The sequence below is a fragment of the Prionailurus bengalensis genome, chromosome A2, assembly GCF_016509475.1.
Source record: "Prionailurus bengalensis isolate Pbe53 chromosome A2, Fcat_Pben_1.1_paternal_pri, whole genome shotgun sequence".
Lineage (NCBI taxonomy): Eukaryota > Metazoa > Chordata > Mammalia > Carnivora > Felidae > Prionailurus > Prionailurus bengalensis.
In genome coordinates, this window is record NC_057348.1 from 153,748,617 (window position 1) to 153,770,472 (window position 21,856).

At 50.8% G+C, this 21,856-nt stretch overlaps 1 protein-coding gene across 1 annotated transcript; it reads right to left on the bottom strand.

Moving 5' to 3' along the window:
* Window positions 1–208: 208 nt before the first annotated feature.
* Window positions 209–13,207, bottom strand: KLRG2 (killer cell lectin like receptor G2). Its single transcript, XM_043589700.1, has 5 exons — window positions 11,748–13,207; window positions 5,784–5,885; window positions 5,220–5,365; window positions 1,155–1,258; window positions 209–652 (listed from the first exon to the last, which is right to left on the bottom strand). The coding sequence occupies exons 1-5, from the start codon at window positions 12,442–12,444 to the stop codon at window positions 532–534; spliced, it is 1,170 nt and encodes a 389-aa protein (XP_043445635.1). The 5' UTR covers window positions 12,445–13,207; the 3' UTR covers window positions 209–531.
* Between the last annotated feature and the right edge of the window lie 8,649 nt (window positions 13,208–21,856).

Consider the following 21,856-nt stretch of genomic DNA (forward strand, 5'->3'; position numbering starts at 1 on the left):
GGGGGGGGACAGTTCACATGTCCTGTCCTGCAGACACTGCTGGGGGGTGGTGTGCCCCCAAGTGCCCGGGGATGGCGCTTCCGGCGGCTGCCAAGTCCCCGGGCTCTGCAGGCCCGGGCGAGAACCGACGGGCAGCACCTGTGATCGTGAAGTCCTCCTGGTCCTTAAGACCGAAAGGGTGTGCACGTGTGACCAAACAGGTACAGGGTAGGATGGGAAATGGCCATTTTAATGAGGGAGAAACCCAGGCTCCAAGATGCTAAGAAGCCATCCCAAGGTCACCGAACAAATCCGCTTCGGGAGCCGGAGACTAAAATACACTCTGCCCGGGGCCACAGGAAACCTCCTTTCCCTTGGACGTGATCTGCTTGCACCAGAAGTCCAGTCCCGGGTTCGCTCAGGGACGGCCCCTCAAGCACAGGGCAGGGACACCTGGAAGCCTGGGTCCAGGGGAGCGGCTACCCCAGCCGGCACCCTGGCCTCCACTGACGGGCCACAGACCCTCATGTCTCTGGATGGGCAGAAGCCAAATCACTTGGTCCCCTTGGCACAGACCCAGGATCTTGGAGAGGCACAGTCCCAAGCCACAATCTTGCCTTCCTCCAGGCCCCCGCACTTGAGATCCGGCTGGTCCTCATCTTCCTCTGGGAGTCTGGGGAGGGTGAGAAGAGGGGCCGGGCTCAGGATGACGGGCTCTGCCGGCCAGTGCGCCCGATGCCAGGGCTGGTGTGGGGACTGCGTGACCACTGCACAGAGCCAGGAGAGTCTGCAAAGGGCTCTGGGGTTGGAACGAGGATGCCCCATAGCTTGAGAGAACCACCCGCCCCCTCCGTGCAGTGCCCCTTATCTACCGAACAGGGTGACGCTCCTGCTCGGGTGGGTACGCTAGGGGGCCCAATAAGGGATGGGGTGACTGGGGCTAAATGAAACCAGGCCCTGAGTGGGGCAGTGGGGGAGGGGTGTCTCCCAAGAGCTACCCCAGGCTGGTGGTGGAGCAGGGGGCTGAAACTGGGAACGGAAGGAGGATCCAGATCAACAGTGGGGGAGGTGTCAGCGGAAAGGAAGGCCTCGACCCCTCTTCGGTGCCTGCCGTGATGTCATTCTGGTCACACTGGGGACAGAGAGGCCACCCACCCAGGCCCACGGTCACTTACAAATGGGATGGTAGTGGAGCCCCATCAATCCAGTGCCAGCCCTGGGGGCCTCGCTGGGCCCCCACCCAGGAGTACTTGGTGACTGGGTATCTGCTCAGGAAGTCCTGAAGGAGAAAAGCAGCTGGTCACCCTTCTCCGACCCTAGTAAGGCTCCTCCCCAGGAATTCTGTGCCCCACCCTGCCCCACCCCTGTCCCACCTCCTGCAGATTCCCAACTTACTGAGCCAGAGAAGTGACCAGAGAAGTGACTCGGCTCAACCTGGCTCTCCCAGAACATCAGGAAGTGGAAAGCTGTATTGGATGCTCGTGGGTTGGCAGACACTGTGCTCAGGACTGGGGACCAGAAATGGGGGTGATCCCATCTCCGCTTCGCGGGGAGAGAGGATGCAAATGCCAGTCCCCACCCAGCAACGCGAGATGGATACTGAGCGGCCAGAGAGGCGGGGAGAAAGCTGGGAGACTCCAGAGTATATCCGGGGAGCAAACAGCCTGACTGTGCAGGAGGCGATGACAGGGCTGAGGCGGCCGCGGAGGGGGCCTGGGAGCAGATAGGCAGCAAGAGCGCACCTGTCAGCGAGAGCATAATGTACCCTGCACCAGTTGGGCGCGATGTCACGACCATTTACAAAAAGAAGACAAGTACGAAGGCCACGGAGCGGTATGAGGAAAGTCATCAGACAGGGTTACAGTGAATCAGAACGTCAATCAGCTGTGCCATGATCACCGTCATGACAAAACACGTACGCACACAAACACAGACACACAAGGAACGATAAAAGCCGGGAGTGCGTTGGAGAGCTATTAGAGACCGTTTTTCTTTTTCTTTTGAGTATTTGTCCTTGAGGTCATGTTGTTTTTGGCAACAGAGTGAACGAAAACATTGCATTAAAATTTTTTTAACTCGGAAAAAGATGTTTCAGTGCTGTAAGTCCTGGTGTGGGGCAGCGATGCTGGTGCATCTTCCAGAACATGCTTCGGTGCCACCTTAACAGGAGCAGTGACATCCTTCTGACCACTTGAGTGAGTGATTCCACTTTGGAGGAAAAATCCAAGAACATAAAGGGGGAGGAAATGAACTTCTCCAAAGATAACACAGTGTTATTTGTAAAGAAAAAATGGAAACCACCCAATTGCTTAGTAATAAGGAAATAACTAGGCACGTTATGGGACATCAACACGATGGAAAATTACAATGCTGGTAACAGTGACAAGTACGTAGAAAATGTAATGCCAGAAAATGTAAATATGAAAACACGCAAAGCAAAGAAGAGCAGAAGAGCAAAAATATGGCCTGGGGAAAGCATCATCCATAGATTAAGTTCCAGAAACTTCTGAGTCACTTATGGTCCAAAGAATTGCTGTGTATGAGGCCGCCGAAATCCCAGGGCCTCCATGGCTTTCAGCTGGTGCTTCTCCAACTTTGCCACCAATTTGGGAACATGGGGGAATATGACCCTCAGCAGAATTTCCTTGAAATCCCATATTTTCCATCTTAAAAGTGAGCTAAATTATCTGCTAAATTAGTCTTCAAACATCTTTTTTTAAAAATTGTGAATAAAATACATACCAAGAACTTTAGCATTTTAACTATTTTTAAGTGTACAAGCTGCTGGCATTATGTCCATTCACACTGTTGTGCAACCACCGTCCATCCCCAGAACTTTCTCATCTTCCTCCATGGAAACTCCAGGCCCATTAAACACCCTCCTATCCCCCCACCTGCTTGACGAGCACCACTCTACTTCCTGCCTTCATACATTTCAGCTTTCATGTTCAAATGCTCCAATTAGTTAATCTTCGTAATCTTACGATGGAGATTTTTTCATGGTTTTTTTTTCACCTTTCTGTAGTCAACTGTGGCTTCTTCCTCCCTCCACCCCACAAACACAGCCGTTTCTTAAACCAATGGCGAGTGAGTCTGCTGACCGATGACACTTAAACTTTCTCCTTTTCTGTAACTGCGAGCAAAATCAGCTCTTGGGGAGGCTGAGACCTGCTGATCCAGGGCTGTGTGTGTCACTGGCACCTTGGAATGTCCCCGGGTGTGTGTGTCCCAGCTCCTGGAGCCTGGCCTTTGCCAGCTCCCTCTGCCTGCCAACCCTCAGCTGCTCCTCCTCACCCGGTGCCTCCTGAAGCTTCTGTCCTCGTGGAGAGCTCCACAGTCATCACGTTCCAGATTTGAACAGCCCGGGACCCAAATCTTCACCCTTGTCTTCTTGCAAGGAGCTTATCCAGACTTCATGATATGTTTCCTATATACTTATGTTTCAAATAATTGATCTTGTACGCTTAGTTTTAAAAGAATTCTTGGGGTGCCTGGGTGGCGCAGTCAGTTGAGTGTCCAACTTCATCTCAGGTCATGATCTCGTGGTCCATGAGTTTGAGTCCCGTGTCGGGCTCTGTGCTGGCAGCTCAGAGCCTGGAGCCTGCTTCGGATTCTGTGTCTCCCTCTCTCCCTGCCCCTCCCCCACTCATGCTCTGTCTCTCTCTGTCTCAGAAATAAACATTAAAAAAAATAATTAAAAAAATTAAAAAAAAAAGTTAAAAAAAAGTTAAAAGAATTCTTTATCTGAAGCTTGCAATTTGGTGAAGTTCATCTCCCCCTTGGAGGACCCACCAGCCACAGGGAAGTTTTTGCTCAGAGGGCTGAGGTCATTCTGAACTCAACCTGTCTGCTTAGAAGCTGGAGGGCAGGGACAGACTTTCCGAGGACACTTGCTGTGCTCAGTGGGTCACTGCCCAGCTGGGTCCCCTCCCCAGCTCCAGCCACTCTCTAGGGACCCACCTCCATTCCCACTGGCCTCCATTTTGCAGACGCAACCAAGGACCTGAGAATGTTCTCATCTGACAAATATAAGAACTCAGGTCTGACGCAGGCCCCCGACAAAAACGCTTAAATACTGACCTCCTGCTTACAGGGCTACTGTCCCTCTAGCATTTCCTCCTAATTACGTAGCACACATTATTCACAGAACATTTAGAAGATTAGAAAAAATTAAAACTTTAAAGAAGAAAAAAAAAATCACTCGTAATCTTGCCCCCAGCAGTAACCACAATTAGGATATTACTATACATATTCCCTTTCTGTTTTTCCTTTGTATATTTATTTTTACCATACTGAGATTTGATGGTTTTCAATCTACATTGTATCTTTCTCATTTCTCCATGTTTTCTGAAACGTCAGTGCTATTCCTGGTAATGAAATAACTCATGTTCACTGTAAAACATTTTCTCCAGCATGGTTTTCTGTCCATCTCCAGGGAACTCTCTGAGAGAAAGAAGGCAGGAACCACCTTCCCTGTTGTGCAGCACAGAACAGCTCTGTGTCAAGACTGGGCAGGAACAGTCCAAGAAAACAGAATGTTATGTATGTGGAATCTTAAGTAAAATATTAACAAGTCAAATCCAGAAGTATTTGAGGAAGAAAACATCACGGCTAAGTCAACTAGCACAAGAGGCCTGTACTGAAGTGAAGAGCCTGCTTGGGATTCTCTCTAAATAATAAAATAAAAAATAAAAAACAAAAAGTAAAATAAATAAATAAAAACAGACCAACGTAATCCACCACAGAGATTAAAGAGGAAACAACGGTATCATCTCGAAACACACACAAAGAAGCATCCCATGAAATGAAACTCATTCATGTTTAGAACTCTTCAAAAAATGGGACTAGAAAAGAACTTCCTTAAACGCTAACATTTAAGGAATGGGCTGTTCTGGCTCATCATTGACTCCCCAGGGCCAAACACAGCGTAGGTGGTCAATAGATACTTATTAAATCGTTGACCGAAGGAACCCTCACTGTGAAGGGCTGGGCACAGGCTGGACGGGAGCCTGCCTGCGCCCATGTTCCCAGCTCCACCTCTGCGTCTTAGAATGAAGAGTAGATTGACGACCTTGGGAGCCCTGATGTCTGGGCCTCCCACATGTAACTTTATTTCCCCACGCCTAGGTGACTTCTTCTGCAATGCAGAGTTGGACTAGATCTTTGAGATTCCTTCTAGCGCTAGGAATGGATGATCCGTAACGATACGTCCATCTTTCCGCCGCCCGCCCCCTTCTCACCTGGATGTGGCCCAGCAGGGGGAGGGTGGCATGGTGAGACGAGCAGAAGGCCTGGCTGGCCTCCCAGGCCCGAGCCTCGGCAGAGAGGTAGTAGCAATGCTCCTCACACCACATCCAGCCCGGGGGGCACGGGTGGCAAGTGGCCCCTGCAAGCACAGAGACCACTGTAAAGAGCTGAACGGATGCGCGGTAAAAAATGAAAGTCTGGCCATGGCCTTGACTGATGGGACAGATCCGGAGCATGGAGGTGGTAAGCCTTGGGAAGGGCAAGCGGGATGGGCAAGGACCCGGGCAGGCTGTAGAGTTTGTGCAATGGCCAAAGCCGCCCGAGGCGGGGGCGTCAACCCACTGCTCGTCAGAGCACAGGCTGTGTCCAGTGGGAGGAAGAAGCTCCTTTCCCTCTCTGTGCTCAACAAGCCCCATGTCTTCATGCTGCACCTGCCCGGGGCAGGGGTGTGTGTGTGTGTGTGTGTGTGTGTTTCTAATTCTCACAAAGCTGCTGTCAGGACTACACACCCTAGTGGTGGCCAGAGGAGGAGAGGGGAGCAGGAGGAGGCACCATACCTACTCTAGAAGCCAGGGCCACAATGGTGACCGCGGACACTGCCAGAAACACAGCCATGACCACTAGGGCCCAGCGCAGGGACTTCATGTACAGAGGCAGCCCTGGGGGAGGGGACAACCAGGAGAGACAGGTTAGAACCCAAGACTCGTATACCAGCGTCACGCCTGCCTTAGCACCCCCCTCACCTTGGCCCAAGACACCACAGAAATCCACTCAATTTAGGTTAGAAAATTATTATTGAGGAGAAATCACTAGAAGATGTTCTGCTTCTTTAAAAAATAGAAGACAGGGGAGCCTGGGTGGCTCAGTCGGTTAAGCGGCTGACTTCGGCTCAGGTCATGATCTCGCGGTCCGTGAGTTCGAGCCCCGCGTCGGGCTCTGTGCTGACAGCTCAGAGCCTGGAGCCTGTTTCAGATTCTGTGTCTCCCTCTCTCTGACCCTCCCCTGTTCGTGCTCTGTCTCTCCCTGTCTCGAAAATAAATAAACGCTAAAAATAATAATAATAATAATAATAATAATAATAATAAATAAAATAAAAAATAAAATTAAATTAAAAAATAGAAGACATAAGAATCCATTGAAGGAGAACAAACGATTGGCTGACAACCATCTGCTGAGCACAAACCGTGCATTAGACACAGGGCACAAATACCACCAGGGACAGGGCAAGACCCCTGCACTCATGGGGCTCAAGGTACCAGGAGATAAAGCTCCAAACGGGAGGGATGGGGGTTCAGTTTAAACGTTGGCAGACCTGGCTTCCAGTCTTGGCTCTGTGGGTCCCCCAAGTGTTTTTGGTGTTTTCCCACCTGCCTCTCCTATCTCTCCAGGCCACTGGAGGCCACTGGTGAGGCATTGTGCAGAGTGTGCTTTGCAGGCCATAGAGCAGGAGACAGACATGAGTTGTCAGCAGCTCCTGTGAGCTGGACCCAGGGGACCAGATAACTAGAACGAGGCTGCAGAGGGGAAAGGAACTCCAGAGATAGGCAGGCAGAAGAGAGAGAACATATTTGAATCATCCCGCCCCGGTGATGGAGTAACCAGGGAGGCCAGGGGGGAAACATGGGGAATAAAACACAGTAAATGGTTAATCGCGGCCTCAGACAGCTCACGGAGGCTTTCTACCCAGAAACGTCTAAAGTAACTGAGCACTCCTGGGGCACCTGGGTGGCTCAGTTGGTTAAGTGTCTGACTTCAGCTCAGGTCATGATCTCAAGGTTCGTGAGTTCAAGCCCCGCGTTGGGTTCTGTGCTGAAAGTGTGGCCTGCTTGGGATTCTCTCTCTCCCCCTCTCTCTCTGCCCCTCCCCCACCAAAATAAACAAATAAACTTTAAAATAAATAAATAAACGAGTGACTGAGTACTCCTGAATTTGAATTTGACCTCTGCCAGGACACAGAAGCATGAAATCAATTAATGTAAGAAGAGGCCTCTCCTCTCCCAGGCACTTGGCCGCAAGGGGCCATGGGACCCAGCCACATCTCGGGGATGAGGGTTGGGGAAGCTACATATTCAGTGTAAGGGTCCTAAGAACGCAAGTCATCGTATTTGTCAAAGCCTGAAACAGCAGAGGTAATTCTCCAGCAAATATTTTACTATTTTCAAAAGACTAATGCCATTTTTAAAACCATATGCACAGGATACACCCCCCCATATGAATGCACACATGTGTGTATGGTGCACACATGTGTGTATGGCACACACAACTTATACACAAAGAAAGTTGGGACACACTTCCAAGGTTTTTAAGAAAACATGTTTGCAATCATAATTCAACTTTAAAAACAAAGGCACTTTTGAAATCTTTGACTTCCCTTTTCCATTAGGAAAAACGCTTGCTTCAAAGACTGGAAAGGGAAGTATGTTATGGTGATCTGTGAAGAGTCACATTCCATCTATGACCTTTTAGGACTCTGTTCTTTTTTTTTTTTTTAAACACATAATCCGCTTCTTAAAGGGATTTGACCCAAATTTCCATCAACTGATAAGTGGATAAACAAAATGCGGTATATCCATACAGCGCAATATTCAGCCATGAAAAGGTAGGAAGTGCTGATACAGGCTGCAACGTGGCTGAGCACTGAAAAGTTTATGCTCAGTGAAAGAAGCTTGTCGCATAAGGGCACGTATGATGAGTCCATTTATGAAATGTCCAGAACAGGCAAAACCCACAGGGACAGAAAGTAGATCAGTGGTTGCTGGGGAGAGGCTGGGGGTGATGGCTCAAAGATACAGCGTTTCCTTTTAGGGTATTGAAAAAATACATTTTTTAAGGTTATTTATTTATTTTGAGAGAGGGACAGAGAGAACAAGTGAGCGGGGGAGGGGCGCAGAGAGAGAGAGAGAGAGAGAGAGAGAGAGAGAGAATCCCAAGCAGGCTCTGCACTGCCAGTGTGGAGCCAGATGTGGGGCTCGAACTCACAAACAGCGAGATATGACCTAAGCCAAAATCAAGAGTCGGACGCTTACCTGACGGAGTCACCCAGGCATCCCGAAAATATTCTAAAACCAACTGTAATGGTTGTGCACCTCTGTGAATATACTGAAGACCACTGGATTGTACACTTTACATGGATGGGTTTTATGGTATATGAATTATGACTCAATGAAGCTGTTACCAAAAAAAAGAAGTGATTTGAAAATGCTTGGAATAAAAAATACATATACATTGATAGTCTTAAAAGCAGAAAAGCCTGCAGAAGAAAAGGAGAACAAATCTACCAATCACCTCCGTCAATGTAACTCTTGTGACTGAATACTAAATTCAGCTCTGACCTTTCAGAAAAGAAATACAGCAGGTTACATAGTCTCACACACCTTCCACTCTGGGCTGCAGTGCTGACCTTGGGGATGGCCTCCCACAGAGCCAGGGTCCTCCCCAAATTTCCAGGCAAGAGTCCCACCTACCCCCTTTCAAAAACAATTCTTTGGGGTGCCTGGGTGGCTCAGTCAGGTAAGCGTCCGACTGCGGCTCAGGTCGTAATCTCGCAGTCCGTGTGTTCGAGCCCCGTGTCAGGCTCTGTGCTGACAGCTCAGAACCTGGAACCTGCTTCTGATTCTGTGTCTCCCTCTCTCTCTGACCCTCCCCCCATTCATGCTCTGTCTCTCTCTGTCTCAAAAATAAATAAATGTTAAAAACAAAAACAATTATTATTTTTTTTTAATTTATTTACTTTGAGAGAGAGAGAGAGAGATGGAGGGAGGAAGGGGCAGAGAAACAGTGAGAGAGAATCCCAAGCAGGTTCCACACCGTCAGCACTCAGCCAAACTAGAGCTCCAGGCGGGGCTCAAACTCATGAACCATGAGCTCATGACCTAAGCTGAAATCGAGAGCCTGACACTTAACAGACTGAGCCACCCAGGCAGCCTGCTAAAGTCCCCTCTAAACTCGTCTTCTCCCTATTTCCAATGCTGGACCTCCTTAAATGGAATTCGCTCAGGGTCTGCAAACCTACCCAGTCCCACATGGCAATTACACACAGTCCTTCCCTCTGGCCCCATTCTCCAGCTTCCACCCAATTCTGTTTCCAAATCTCGGACTGACCATCTCTGATGTTACACCCTCTGTTTACTCTCTCACTTCGAACTCCATCTTAACTTGCCATATTTCCTACCGGCAACTGAAACACTGTCTGCTTCCGCCCTCCTAGCCAAATCCGGGTATCAGGGGGTGGAACCAGGTTTTGCGGGGCTTCAAGTTTATTCCGTTTGCTCTCCCCTGCTTGCACACTGTTTCTCTCTCTCTCAACTATAAATAAACATTAAAAAAAATTTTTTTTTTAGAGGGGCGCCTGGGTGCTTCAGTTGGTTAGCGTCGACTTCAGCTCAGGTCATGATCTTGCGGTTCATGGGTTCCAGCCCCATGTCAGGCTCTGTGCTGACAGCTCAGAGCTTGGAGCCTGCTTCGGATTCTGTCTCCGTCTCTCTCTGCCCCTCCCCTGCTCCCACACTGTCTCTCTCTCTCTCTCTCTCTCTCTCCCTCTCAAATATAAACATTAAAAAAATTTATTCAATTTGGTGGGTGAGGGAAGGGGTCTTAAAATATAATAAAAACCTCCAAATACAAAGTTTGGCATAGGACTCAGAGGGCTCCTGCCAGTGAGGCTCTGCTTTTGTGTCATCGCCTTCAGGTAAAATCTATCACAATTGCCCTGCTCCTCCTGCTGGGCAGGACCATGCTGGGGCATCATCCTCTCTGGGCCCCATTTCCTCCATGCCCCCAGCACTGGTGAGTACATTCTTCCTGCCCGTCCCACCAAAATTATAACCACCTCTGGAGTTCCTAAGCTGCCCCACCATCTCCAAAAGACACCTTCTACCCCAGCCTCTGCTCCGGTTCTCCGTTCCAGAAGGCTCCTGCCCAGACCCCTCCTGGCTCCGTCCCAGGCTGACCTGCACTTAAACTTTAGTCCTAGACGCTTATTAATCTGATCAAAAGCTATTGACTTTAAAAGACTCATTGTGGGGCGCCTGGGTGGCGCAGTCGGTTAAGCGTCCGACTTCAGCCAGGTCACGATCTCGTGGTCCGGGAGTTCGAGCCCCGCGTCGGGCTCTGGGCTGATGGCTCGGAGCCTGGAGCCTGTTTCCGATTCTGTGTCTCCCTCTCTCTCTGCCCCTCCCCTGTTCATGCTCTGTCTCTCTCTGTCTCAAAGATAAATAAACGTTAAAAAAAAATTAAAAAAAAATAATAAAAGACTCATTGTGGTAGATAGAATAATATTCCCCCCCAAAGATGCCCACTTCTTAATCCCTAGAACCTGTGAATATGTTAGGATACATGGCAAAGGGGAATTAAGGCTTTAGATGGAATTAAGGCTGATCATCCTTTGGCTTTAAGATGAGGAGACTCTCCTGGATTTTCTTGGTAGGCCCAATGTAATCACAAGGATCCTTAGAAACAGAAGAGGGAGGCAGAAGGGCAGGAGAGTCCGAGAGGGCGGCAGGAGAAGGAATCAGCCACAAATTGCTGGCTTTGAATATTCTGAGGGGTATGAACTAAGGAATGCAGAGTCTTCTAGCTACAAAAAGGCAAGGCAACGGAATCTCCCCTAGAGTCTCCAGGAAGGAACACGGTGCTGCTGACACCTTGGCTTTAGACCAGTGAGCCCACATCAGACTTCTGACCTACAGAACTGTAAGATAATAAATTTGTGTTGTTTCAAACCACTAAGTTTGTGGCAATTTGTTACAGCAGCGATAGAAAACACATCATCAGGCAATGTGCTCACACCAAACTGCAAAAGCCAGGAACGATGTGCGTCCCTGAAGTCTACCCACGACTGAGACATGGCAGAGACCTTCGGGCTTTGCGGCCTGTCTAGCTGGCCTGGTCTTCCTCTCACCTGGCTAAGGTTTTGGCATTTTGCCTGCCGGGCAGGTGGCTAGCCCTCCTGGCCTCTGTTCCTGAGCTTTCCAGCTAGAAGGTTGCCTCTGCCACCCCCAAACCCTACTCATCTTTCAACGCTTAGTTCCAGGAAGCTTTCCCATGCCCCCAGGGTTCACCAACCACTCCCTCCCAGTTCCCAGTCCAGGGTTGTTTATATCTTTTCCAGGCTCCTTCTGGTTCCCTGACAAGAGAAGGGAGGCTGGGCCTGAGAGAGGAGCCAGGAGTCGGGAGTCCGGGGACCTGTGTTCCCATCCGGGTTGCCACCACCGTCACGTGATCCTGGAAGACCTCCCCTGTCCCGGAATTCCTCCCTCCTCTACTTTTCCACACTAAGAGGGAGTGAGAAAGTTCTTGCGGTGGGACGGCGGAGGGGTAGTGGAAATAGTGGTTTTACTCTTTCATCGCAGACAGCTCAAGTACAACCACTAGCCCCGAACGTTACCGATCCCAGCTCGGAGGGACAGGCCAGGCGGGGCCGGGGCAGCGGGGTGGTCGGCGGGGCGCCGGGAAAGGGGAGCGCTCCGGCTGCGTCGCCCACTCCCCGGCCGCGCGGGCCCCCGGGGCGGGCGCGCGCTTACCCATGATCTCTATGGCCCGGGGCAGCTTCTCGTCGCTGTCCGTCTCGGCGCGGGGCAGCAGCGCGTCCTCCTTCTCCAGCCCCAGCTCCCTGCAGCGGCCGCCGCACGTGGTGGCGTCGAGGCCGCGCTCCGGCCGCGCTGGGGTCCGCGGCAGGAGCGGGTGGGTGGGGAAGGCGTGGCGGGAGGAGGCCGGGGACTCGGGCACCGGCACGGTGAGGAAGCGCGTGGAGGGCGCCGGCGAGGGCGCGCGGCTGCTCCCGGCCGCGCCCACGGACTTCACGCGCACGTCCACCTGCAGTTCCACCGGGGCCCAGGCGCCAGGCAGCTGCTCCCCCGACACCAGCTCGGCCCCCGGCGCCTCGCCGGCCTGGGGCCGCTCGGCCACGGAAGGGCCGGGCGACGGCGGCTCGGAGTCCGCGGACGTCTGGCGGCGGAAGGCGCCGTAGCCCAGGCTGGATGGCGGCAGCCGCGTGAGCGCCGGGCGGGCCGGGGGCTGCTGCTTCCCGCCGGCGAGGTCCTGGCCCGCGCCCGCCGCCTTCTTTACGGCTCGGACCGGATTCGGGCTGCTCTCGAGACCCTCAAGCCGTAGTTCGTCGGCGGGGACCTGCAGCTGCTCCGGCTCCGCGACCTGGCTCCCCAGGGGCTCCATTGGGAACTCGGCCTGGCCTCCTTCCGATGCCGCCTGGGCCCGCTTCATCACCGACAGACGAAGAGCGGAGCGCACCTGGGCCCAGGTAGGCACCTCCCCGGTATGGATTGGTCCAGCCTGGACAATTGTTTTCAGGCCACGCCCCTCACCCGTGCCCCCGCCCACCCCAAGGGCGCCGCTGGGATTGGCTGTGGCTAGGATTCTATTGGCCACGCCCCCTTAGACTACCAGACCCTCCTTCACCTGGCGCCAGGAATGGAGAGGGGCAGTGGACCTAGCGGAGGGGTAACCCAGAAGGCAGAGCTGGGAACAGAGACATAAGGAAAAACCCAGAGCCACGCCTGACTCCTCCCTCTTCTTTGCACCCAGTCCCACGGCCCTCTGCCATTGCGCTGATTTTGAGGGTTACAGCTTTGGGCTGAGAGCGGTTGGCCAAACCCGTGAGAGAGCCTGGGACTCAGGTCAGCAGGTGCAAAGGAAATTGGGCGGCTTGAGGAAAAGGAGCAGAGCTGGTTGTCCTGACAGTGTAGTGGGGGAAGGGGCACCACACCTGAGAGGACTCCGCCACAGCAAAAGTCCCCGGGACAGCTACTCTGAAGGCCTGACTCCTACTAGCTTAACTCGTTGAAAACTGAGGGGTGTATAAGCATGAATGTGTATTTTCCACGGGGAGAGAATCCTGGTCCCCAGTCAGCCTGGTGTGGTGCAATATGGGGTGCCCAAACCTGGCTAGTGATCTGAATACCATTTAAAAATACACATATTCCGGGCTGGGCTCCACCCACACTTACTGAATCTCCTAAGGTGATGAGGCCACTTTTAACAAGTGCCCCAAGGTAGCAATGACAGGTAAAATAGAAGCCACTCTGTTAAATCTGAATTTCAGAAAAATAAGAGTTAGGTTTTTAGTATAAGTGCACCCCAAGCACTGTGTGTCCTTCTATTTAAAAATTATTCATTATCTGAAATTAAAATGTAATCTGCCTCCTATATTTTTATTTGTTAAATCCGGCAACCTTACCCCAAGGGCTTCTACTGGATTGGTTTTAGCAGCAACATTTGGAAAGACCAGACACTTGTTACTCCTAGGGGAGAGGGAAGGAAGGAGAATGTGGAAGAGGGATTCTAGGAAGAGATGTCCCCCCCACCCACCCACCCCAGAAGACAAGTAATGGAGAGAAAAAGTCCAGTGGAAAGAAAGTGCTAGATGAAAAAGTTATGTTTAGGGGCTCCTGGGTGGCTCAGAAGGTTAAGTGTCTAACTCTTGATGTTAGCTCAGGTCATGATTCCATGGTTCATGAGATTTGGCCCAGCACAGAGCCTGCTTGGGTTTCTCTCTCTCTTTCTCTCTCTCTCTCTGCCTCTCCCCCACTCACGACCTCCATCTCTCAAAATAAATTAACTTAAAAAAAAAAAAAAAAAAAAGAATACATGTTATGTTTAATCCCTTCAAAAATCCAGACCATATATGTAATGTGGGGACATATCCATGCATGAAAATACATTTTAAAAGATGTGAAATGATACGCACGGAAGTGATAATAGTAGATGCTGCTATAGATAGTTTGGGGAGACAGTCTAAGAGACTTTAATCTTATCTGTAATGTTTCTACTTTCTAGAAAGAGAATGTATGCACATTCTTAAATAAAAATCCATTTTTACAAAGATGGCATATTGTAAGGTTCTTTTAGAGCCGATGGAGATTACTATAAAAATTAAAATAATGCAGATGTATGTAAAATATTATTTTATTTTTGTAAATGTTTTTTATTTATTTTTGAGAGAGACAGACAGACAGAGTACTAGCAGGGGACAGACGGAGAGAGAAGGAGACACAGAATCTGAAGAAGGCTCCAGGCTCTGAGCTGTCAGCACAGAGCTTGGAGCCCGATGCGGGGCTCGAACTCGTGAACTTCGAGATCATGACCTGAGCCGAAGTCAGTGTTCAACTGACTGAGCCACCCAGGCACCCCAGAAGTATATAAAATATAAAGGAAAGGTCTCTCCCCTCTTTTTCCCCTCTCAGAGGTAGCCACTGTCCCTGCTGACATTAGTTGCTTATCCATTTTTGGAGTGACCTGGGGTAAGAGAGGAGCAACCTGACTTTGCTTTCCTATTTACATATCTTTTCCTGGGATGATGATTATCAAATAGTTTATAACATCAAGCATCTCTAATGTCCCAGGTGTTTGGGCTCAGAGTCAATGTCAGTGAGGAAAACACAATGTGCTTACCATTTAGCCATGCTCCCGTGACCTTGTCGGGGATACCCCAAGGCCTGGCTCCTCTGGCCACAGCCCACTAAACTGGGCTAGGCTCCTGACTCAGAGGCACCCAGGGGCATCTAAATTCCATCTTGGATTTGAACCGGGGTTGGCACTGGCATCAACAGTGCCACAGGTGGAGCCACCACCGGCCGCAGGAAGTATGAGCAGAAGCTGCAGGGACTGAAGATGTGGCCGTGGCCAGTCCCTCCCACCTGTTTTCTGGATGCTGTCTGCAGTCACACTTTCATTTCACAAACACTCGCCGAGCAGGGTCCCTAGCCTGTGGGTATACGGCTTTGGCACATTCAGGGGAGCTGGTGCTGAGATGATCTCTTCCCCTTTAATCTCTTCCTTTCTACTGGTTCTTTCCCTCATCAGTAAACGTGAGCAGGTTGTAAATGCCTCCTAGGACCCTGTCTCTTCCTCCAGCTAACACTCTATTTCCTCCTTGCACGACCAACTTTCCTTATCACTCACTTTCTCATTCCATCACATCCCAAGCCCTCCCTAAGCCACTGCAGTGTTTCTTCTCCCACGAGTCTGCCAAATTTTTCCTTGCCAAGGGCACCATACATCACCAACTCCTGCAGGTTTCGTCAGTGCTCGCTTTATCTCTCAGAAGCCGCACATCTGTGGCTTTCCTAACACTGCACTCTGCTGGTTTTCCATCTGCTTCCAGAGACTCCTCACACTCCATTAGGTCACTGACTCTGCAGCTCTCCCTCCAGCCCAGATCTTTCTCCGGACCTTGACCACACAGGTAAGCTATGGGTTGAATTTGGTCTCTCCAGCATGTCCCGCCCCAAATTCATTTGTTAAAGTCTTAGTCCCCAGAGCCCCATAACGTGACCTCATTTGGGATTAGGGTGGTTACTGTGATGAGGTCATTCTGGATTAGGCTGGTTCCCTAATCCCATATGACTGGTATCCTTCTATAAAAAAGGGAGATTTGGACACAAACACACACACAGGGAGAACAGCGTGTGAACATGAAGCAGGGATCAGGGTGTCTACCAGCCAGGGAAGGCCAAAGATTGTTGGCAAACCACCAAAGCTAGAAGATTGGCCTAGAACAGATTCTCTTCCCACAGACCTCAGAAGGAACCAGCCCTGCCAAAGCCTCGACCTTGAACTTCTTGCCTCCACGACTATGAGAGAATACATTTCTGTCCTTCTGTGAGAGAATACGTTTCTGTCCTTCGAGCTTCTCAGTTTATTACTTTCTTACCGCAGGCAGCCACCGCAAACAAGTCACTGTCCAGGCGGCTGCCCGCTCCGTGGCAATGGCTCTCCAGGATGCAGGTGGTCTCTGTGCCCCCCCCCCCCTTCGTCACAGCTAACAGTTGGGCCAATCGGATTCTCCCTCGCAGGAATTTGGCACGGATCTGAGAGAGCCAGGGCTGGGAGGTATCAGAGCTCCAGGAGGGCAGCTCCCTGGAGGGAAGACCCACAAACTCCTCTTCAGGTCCCTGGAATTTCTCTGGTCCCGGCCCTTCCTAAAGCTTGCTTGTCCGTATCTGTGGATGTCGTATGACCCTGGGGTATCTTTCCCTTACCTCCCTTTTTTAAATCGCGAGTTAGCATGTAGCATTCACCACTCTAACTGTAAGTAGCAGAAAACCCCAATTCAGCCACCAGCTGTGTTAGGCCCTGTGGGCTCCCTTAGGGTGAGGCCCAGGCTTTGGAGCAGTCTCCGTTGTGCCTTCAGTGTAGAGCCATGGGGGCTTTGTCATCAGGAGGCCATTTACGGGCCGCCTGGGTGACCCATGGGTTAAGCGTCGTCCAACTCTTGATTTCAGCTCAGGTCACGATCTCACAGTTCACGAGACTGAGCCCTGTGTCAGGTTCTGCGCTGACAGAGAGGAGCCTGCTTGGGATTCTCTCTCTCCCTCTCTCTTGGCCTCTCCTCACGCTCTCTCTCTCTCTCAAAATAAATAAACATTAAAAAATAAATAAAATCTTTTTCTGCTTATAACAGCAATACATGCTTGTGATGTAAATTTAAATTTTACAGAAATTTAAATATTACAGAAATACATGCTATAGAAAGAAATGTCATGCCCCCCAGAAGACATCTCGGTTATTAACATTTCAATATCTTTTCTGGATTTTTTTCCATGCCTGTCTTACCTACGTTGTTATTATATGTGCATATATTTTATTTCCAAGACATTGCTATTAAATACATACCCATACATAATTTATTTAAGGAGTCTCCTGCTGGTGGACATTCGAGTTGTTTCCATGTGGACAGGCAGTCCTGTTTGAGCGAAATCAATGCAAAAGCTACAGTTATAATTCAGTGACATCCTCGTGCACTGTTTTTAAACATCAAACCGATGTTATCTTCAGATAGCTTCGTTAAAATGAAACTGCTGAGCCAAAGGGTGGTCACAGTTTTGTATTTGATGGACAGTGTCGAAAGTCCCCAAATTCTTCATAGGAAGCTGAACAAACAGTGGATGAGGGGTCGTTCCCCACAGCCTCCCCAGCACTTGATATGATCAATTTTCTTAGTCTTTATCAATCTGATGGGCAAAAATGTGAAACTTCAACTTGCATTTCTTTAGTTATGGGTGAACTTGACCATCTCTTCATTTGTTAACTGCGTTACTGAGCAGTGTCTTTACCAGTCTCAGGGGCTGGGCACAGGGCCTCTAAGTCCAGTTCCAGGTCAGGGGCTGGTTCCAGGGAGTGGCTCAGCAGGCACCCTTGTCACTCCTTCCTGCCCCCACACCATGGCGTTCACTGGCCCGGGAAGAGTGATGGTATCTGACCCACATGAACAGGCCCAAGAGTTATAAAAGCATAAACCAAAGCACGGCTGGCTTCTCCTGGGGAGGAAGCAAACATGGCCACGCCAGGTTCTTGGCTGATGTCCTCTCCTCTGGCTTCCTGAGCCCTTCCAGGGCGTGTGGACACCCAGATGAGAGCAGGAGGTGTGGTTTCTGCACGGCCGGCTCCCTGGCACGGTCCCCCTTCAGCCCACATTCCACCTGCTCAGAGGCTCAGGGGCGCCCAAGCCAGTGAGTGGCACTCCTGTCCCTCACTTGGGAACTGTCTTCCCAGCACTTCGGGGTTATCTCTGGTTAACAAGTTCACGTATTTGTTTTGTCGTTCGATGTTTGTCTCTGGCCTTCTAGAAATCATTGCCATATCCCCAGAAGAGTATCTGGCATGTTCATCTCTGGTTCTTGGCTGATGTCACCCCCACTGGCTTAGGGTATATTATAAATTTGTTTGAATGTTTTATTTTTGAGAGAGAGAGAGAGAGACAGAGCATGAGCGAGGGAGGGGCGGACAGAGAGGGAGACACAGAATCTGAAGCAGGCAGGCTCCTCCAGCCACACGCTCACTCTGCTGCACCCCTGGCTTTGTCTCTGTTCCTGAGACCTTAGCCGTCAGCTGGGAGTGACAGGCAGTCCTGTTTCTGCCTCATTTAGTGGAGGATCCACCTGCAGCTAACCTGGGCCGAGGAGAGACAAACCCGGCTCTGGGGGGAGGGGCGGGGGACATAAGGTGGCTTCCAGTCAGGCGTGTGGGTACAGCTGCAACAGGGATGAGAAAACATTCCACCTGGGTGCATGCAAGCTCGTCGAAGGAGACTCACAGGAGAGCAGGAAAACATCTCCCTGAGTCATCAGCTGCTTGCTCTCTGCAAGTCCAAACAGAGGCCCTCTCTTGCTGGGAGCTCCACCCCTGGAATCTGTTCCTGTAGACAGCAGCCCATGCATGCTGGATGGTGAGCAGCTAGTGTGTGTGTGTGTGTGTGTGTGTGTGCACACGCACGCGTGTGTGGAAACAGCCCTGACGTTCGTCACATCTGGGGCAGACCTAGCTCTCTTGTGGATAACGGCCCCCACCTTAGCTGATCTGTGTCTGGGGCTCAGCACTTGAAACAATCTGGATGGAGCAGGTGTGAGCCCCAGGAGACAGAATGGACAAGGCAAGGGGACATGAGACACCTCACCTCACATGTGTGTAAAAGACTCCACCAGGCTGGGAGAGAGCAGCAAATGCCCTCGAGCACCTTGGTGAGGAGGCCCCAAATTTGGCCTAGTGGGTCTCCGGCCTTCCAACTATGGATCTTGGGATTTCTTAGCCTCTATAATTGGGTGAGTTACCTCCTTATAATATTGCATAACATATGTATTTCCTTATCATATATGGAAGGAACTGGCTCACCCGATTATAGAGGCTGAGAAATCCCAGGAGAGGCCCTGCTGGTTCTGTTTCTCTAAAGAACCCTGACTAACACGGCCCTTGTGTGAGTGTCACAGACTCCTCTTCCTGGCTGTCCTTACAGAACCACACCGCCCAGAGCTGGCCTCCACACACAACCATCCCCTCCCTGCCCTTTGGGAGCAGGTCTCTGGCACTGTGGGAACCCCTGTCTCCACCCCGTATCCTCCAGCCCTGGGCTGTTCTTTGGACTCAATCCAGAGTCCTCTATCCCAAATCTCCCGTGTTATGATTATTTTATAAGTCTAAGCTTTTAAAAATAAAACACTCAGCTCTCCCCTGGGGCTAGGAACACGTCCATTTTCAGGACAAAAAGTCCAATTGCCCTGTGAAGAGGAAGAAGCAGAAAATCCCTCTGTTTTTTGGTAACGAGTCAGTAGGAAAATAAGATGATGGCTAACTCTGAATCAGGCTCTTCCTACCCATCGGCTTTGTTTCCTTTCTGCCGTCAGGAGCAGACGGGACGAGATGCTCCGCTCCGGGGGGCTCGGTCCTCACTCGAGTTAGAGTCTAGGTGAGCGGCAACCCTGGGCTAAAGCGGTTCACAGCCTGTGCTGCTGGTGTACAGCCTGCTCAAGAGTCCCTCTTCTGGACCCTGTGCCCGGGGCCCCAGGGGATGACTCACTACAGAGAAGATGGGGGGGGGGGGTCTTCCTGCAAGATCCCACTTCCCACTCCAGTCTGGACTGTGCAGAGCTCAGTGAGGACAGAGAACCAGAGTTCATTTCAATCCTACATGATTCTGTTTCCAGCTGAATCTGAACGAAGGGTCTCAGGGAAGTCGGGCTACTCCAGCGTGGCTGGATGCCAGACTAGACAGCGGGTGGGAGCCAACAGGCAGCTCTGGGCTGCTCAGGATAAAAGATCAGACACCGGGGCGCCTGGGTGGCGCAGTCGGTTAAGCGTCCGACTTCAGCCAGGTCACGATCTCGCGGTCCATGAGTTCGAGCCCCGCGTCGGGCTCTGGGCTGATGGCTCAGAGCCTGGAGCCTGTTTCCAATTCTGTGTCTCCCTCTCTCTCTGCCCCTTGCCCGTTCATGCTCTGTCTCTCTCTGTCCCAAAAATAAATAAACGTTGAAAAAAAATTAAAAAAAAAAAAAAAAAAAAAAAGATCAGACACCAGGCCTCGGCAACCCCATAGCCAGCTTGGGGGTCAGTCTCCCCTGACTGCCTTGGGCTCTGAAATTGGGTCTTTTGGGAACTGACCCGGCTGCCCCTGCCTGTGCAAGACACGAGGTCGCCTGTCCAAGGTATGCGCTTGCCTGTCCGAGGCATGGGGTCACCAGTCTGAGGCGTGGGTTGCCTATCTGAAGCTTGGAGTTCCCTGCCCTCCTAGGCCCCGGCCCTTCTCAATCCTGTCCTGCTTCTGTGATGGCTCCCTCTCACCTGCCTCCAACTGTCCCCTTGGTCCCCTCTGCTTACCTCAAGGTAGGTGGGCCTGCTTCCTGAAACCAAACCCCGCGTCCCTTCTCTCTAGAGGCTCAGGGGTCTGATCCCCCACTCTCACCCACAGATCCAGCCATACCTCAGCGTCCCCAGTGACCCAACACTTGAGTGGCAGGGGAGGCCCCAGACCCTGGACGTTGCTTGACCACAGACATTTGTGCCAACCTCTCCTGCACCTGTTGGGACCACCCTCAAGGTAGAGACTCTCCACGTCTGACCAAGTCTGGCTCAGAAAGAGCCCAAAATCCCCTTCCTTCCCCCAAAGTGGGAGTTTTAGGGACCTTCCATGGCCCAGGTTAACAACGCAGGTAATTCCCATGTCCTTTAATGGAGACCAGGAGCACTCGACCAATATGACACATCGATGCTAACACTGCTGCCTAAGGTTTGGCTGGGGAAGGGGATGTCACTAGGCCATACTCTTGGCGGACGGCGCAAATGCTTTCCGAAAAGCAAGACTATGTGGGCAGACGCTGTTCGGTCCTGCCCGGTTATGAGCATAAGATGATTGCCAGCCTGTCAAATACAAGGAGAGGGAAGGCCAGAGAGAGATAGTAATGGCACACAGCAAGGTAGAGGTCTTCCCGGGGTGCCGGACATGTGTGTCAAAGTGACCCAAGCTTTCTAGGTGACACTGCAGTGACAATGCAAGCAGGTAGAGGAAACGAAGCTTCTCTCCCCAAACTAAAGGCCAAATTCATCAGTTATGAAGAAGTGACGTCTGACGGGGAGGTTACTGAAGATCTCCGGCTGTGAAGGAACTCTATTAAAGAAAAAAAACGGTTTGCTAAAATTTCCTATTTTATTTCTGTAAAACTGGATATCTGGTCATCCTTTTTATAATGCAGGCAGAACTTTCCCTACCGTGTACCGTGAAAATCATCCATTACATATATATAATACATATCAAATCTCTATATATGTAATAGGGTAGAGTGGTGGAGGAGGGTCAGACAAATGGGAGTATGATTGAGAAAGAGAGAGAGTATTGGACCAGTTTCTGTCCTAATTCTAAACATGTGAATCCTTTGGCCAAGTAGAAGTTGTCTGCCACTCAACTCCAGCTGATATGAACAAAAACCCTCCACGGAAGCAAACTTCTGGGGGAAGGGCCTTACATCCCTAACGATCTTGAAGCCAAGTCCACGGGCCCCATCAAGGTCCCCTCCTTAGTGGGGACCCATCAGAGACCCCAGGCCACAGGGGGCCACATTATATGCCAATTCATGGCCACAGGAACCGACCCTGCACATTCCAAATTATAAATTCATATATATAATCCTAACAGGACGCTCAAGGCCCAAACTGGGAGATCGACCATCATCAAGTTTAAAGGTCTTGCTCCCTTTGCTAACAATTCTAAATTTCATGAAGAACTTCTACACTTTAGAAGAAAATTGAATTTACTATTTTACCATAAAGATGTGCGAGGTTTACTTGGTTTGTATGCAGATTCCTTTGAGAGTCTAACGAAAGCTGGGAACCTTCTCCCCTATGTAGTAAA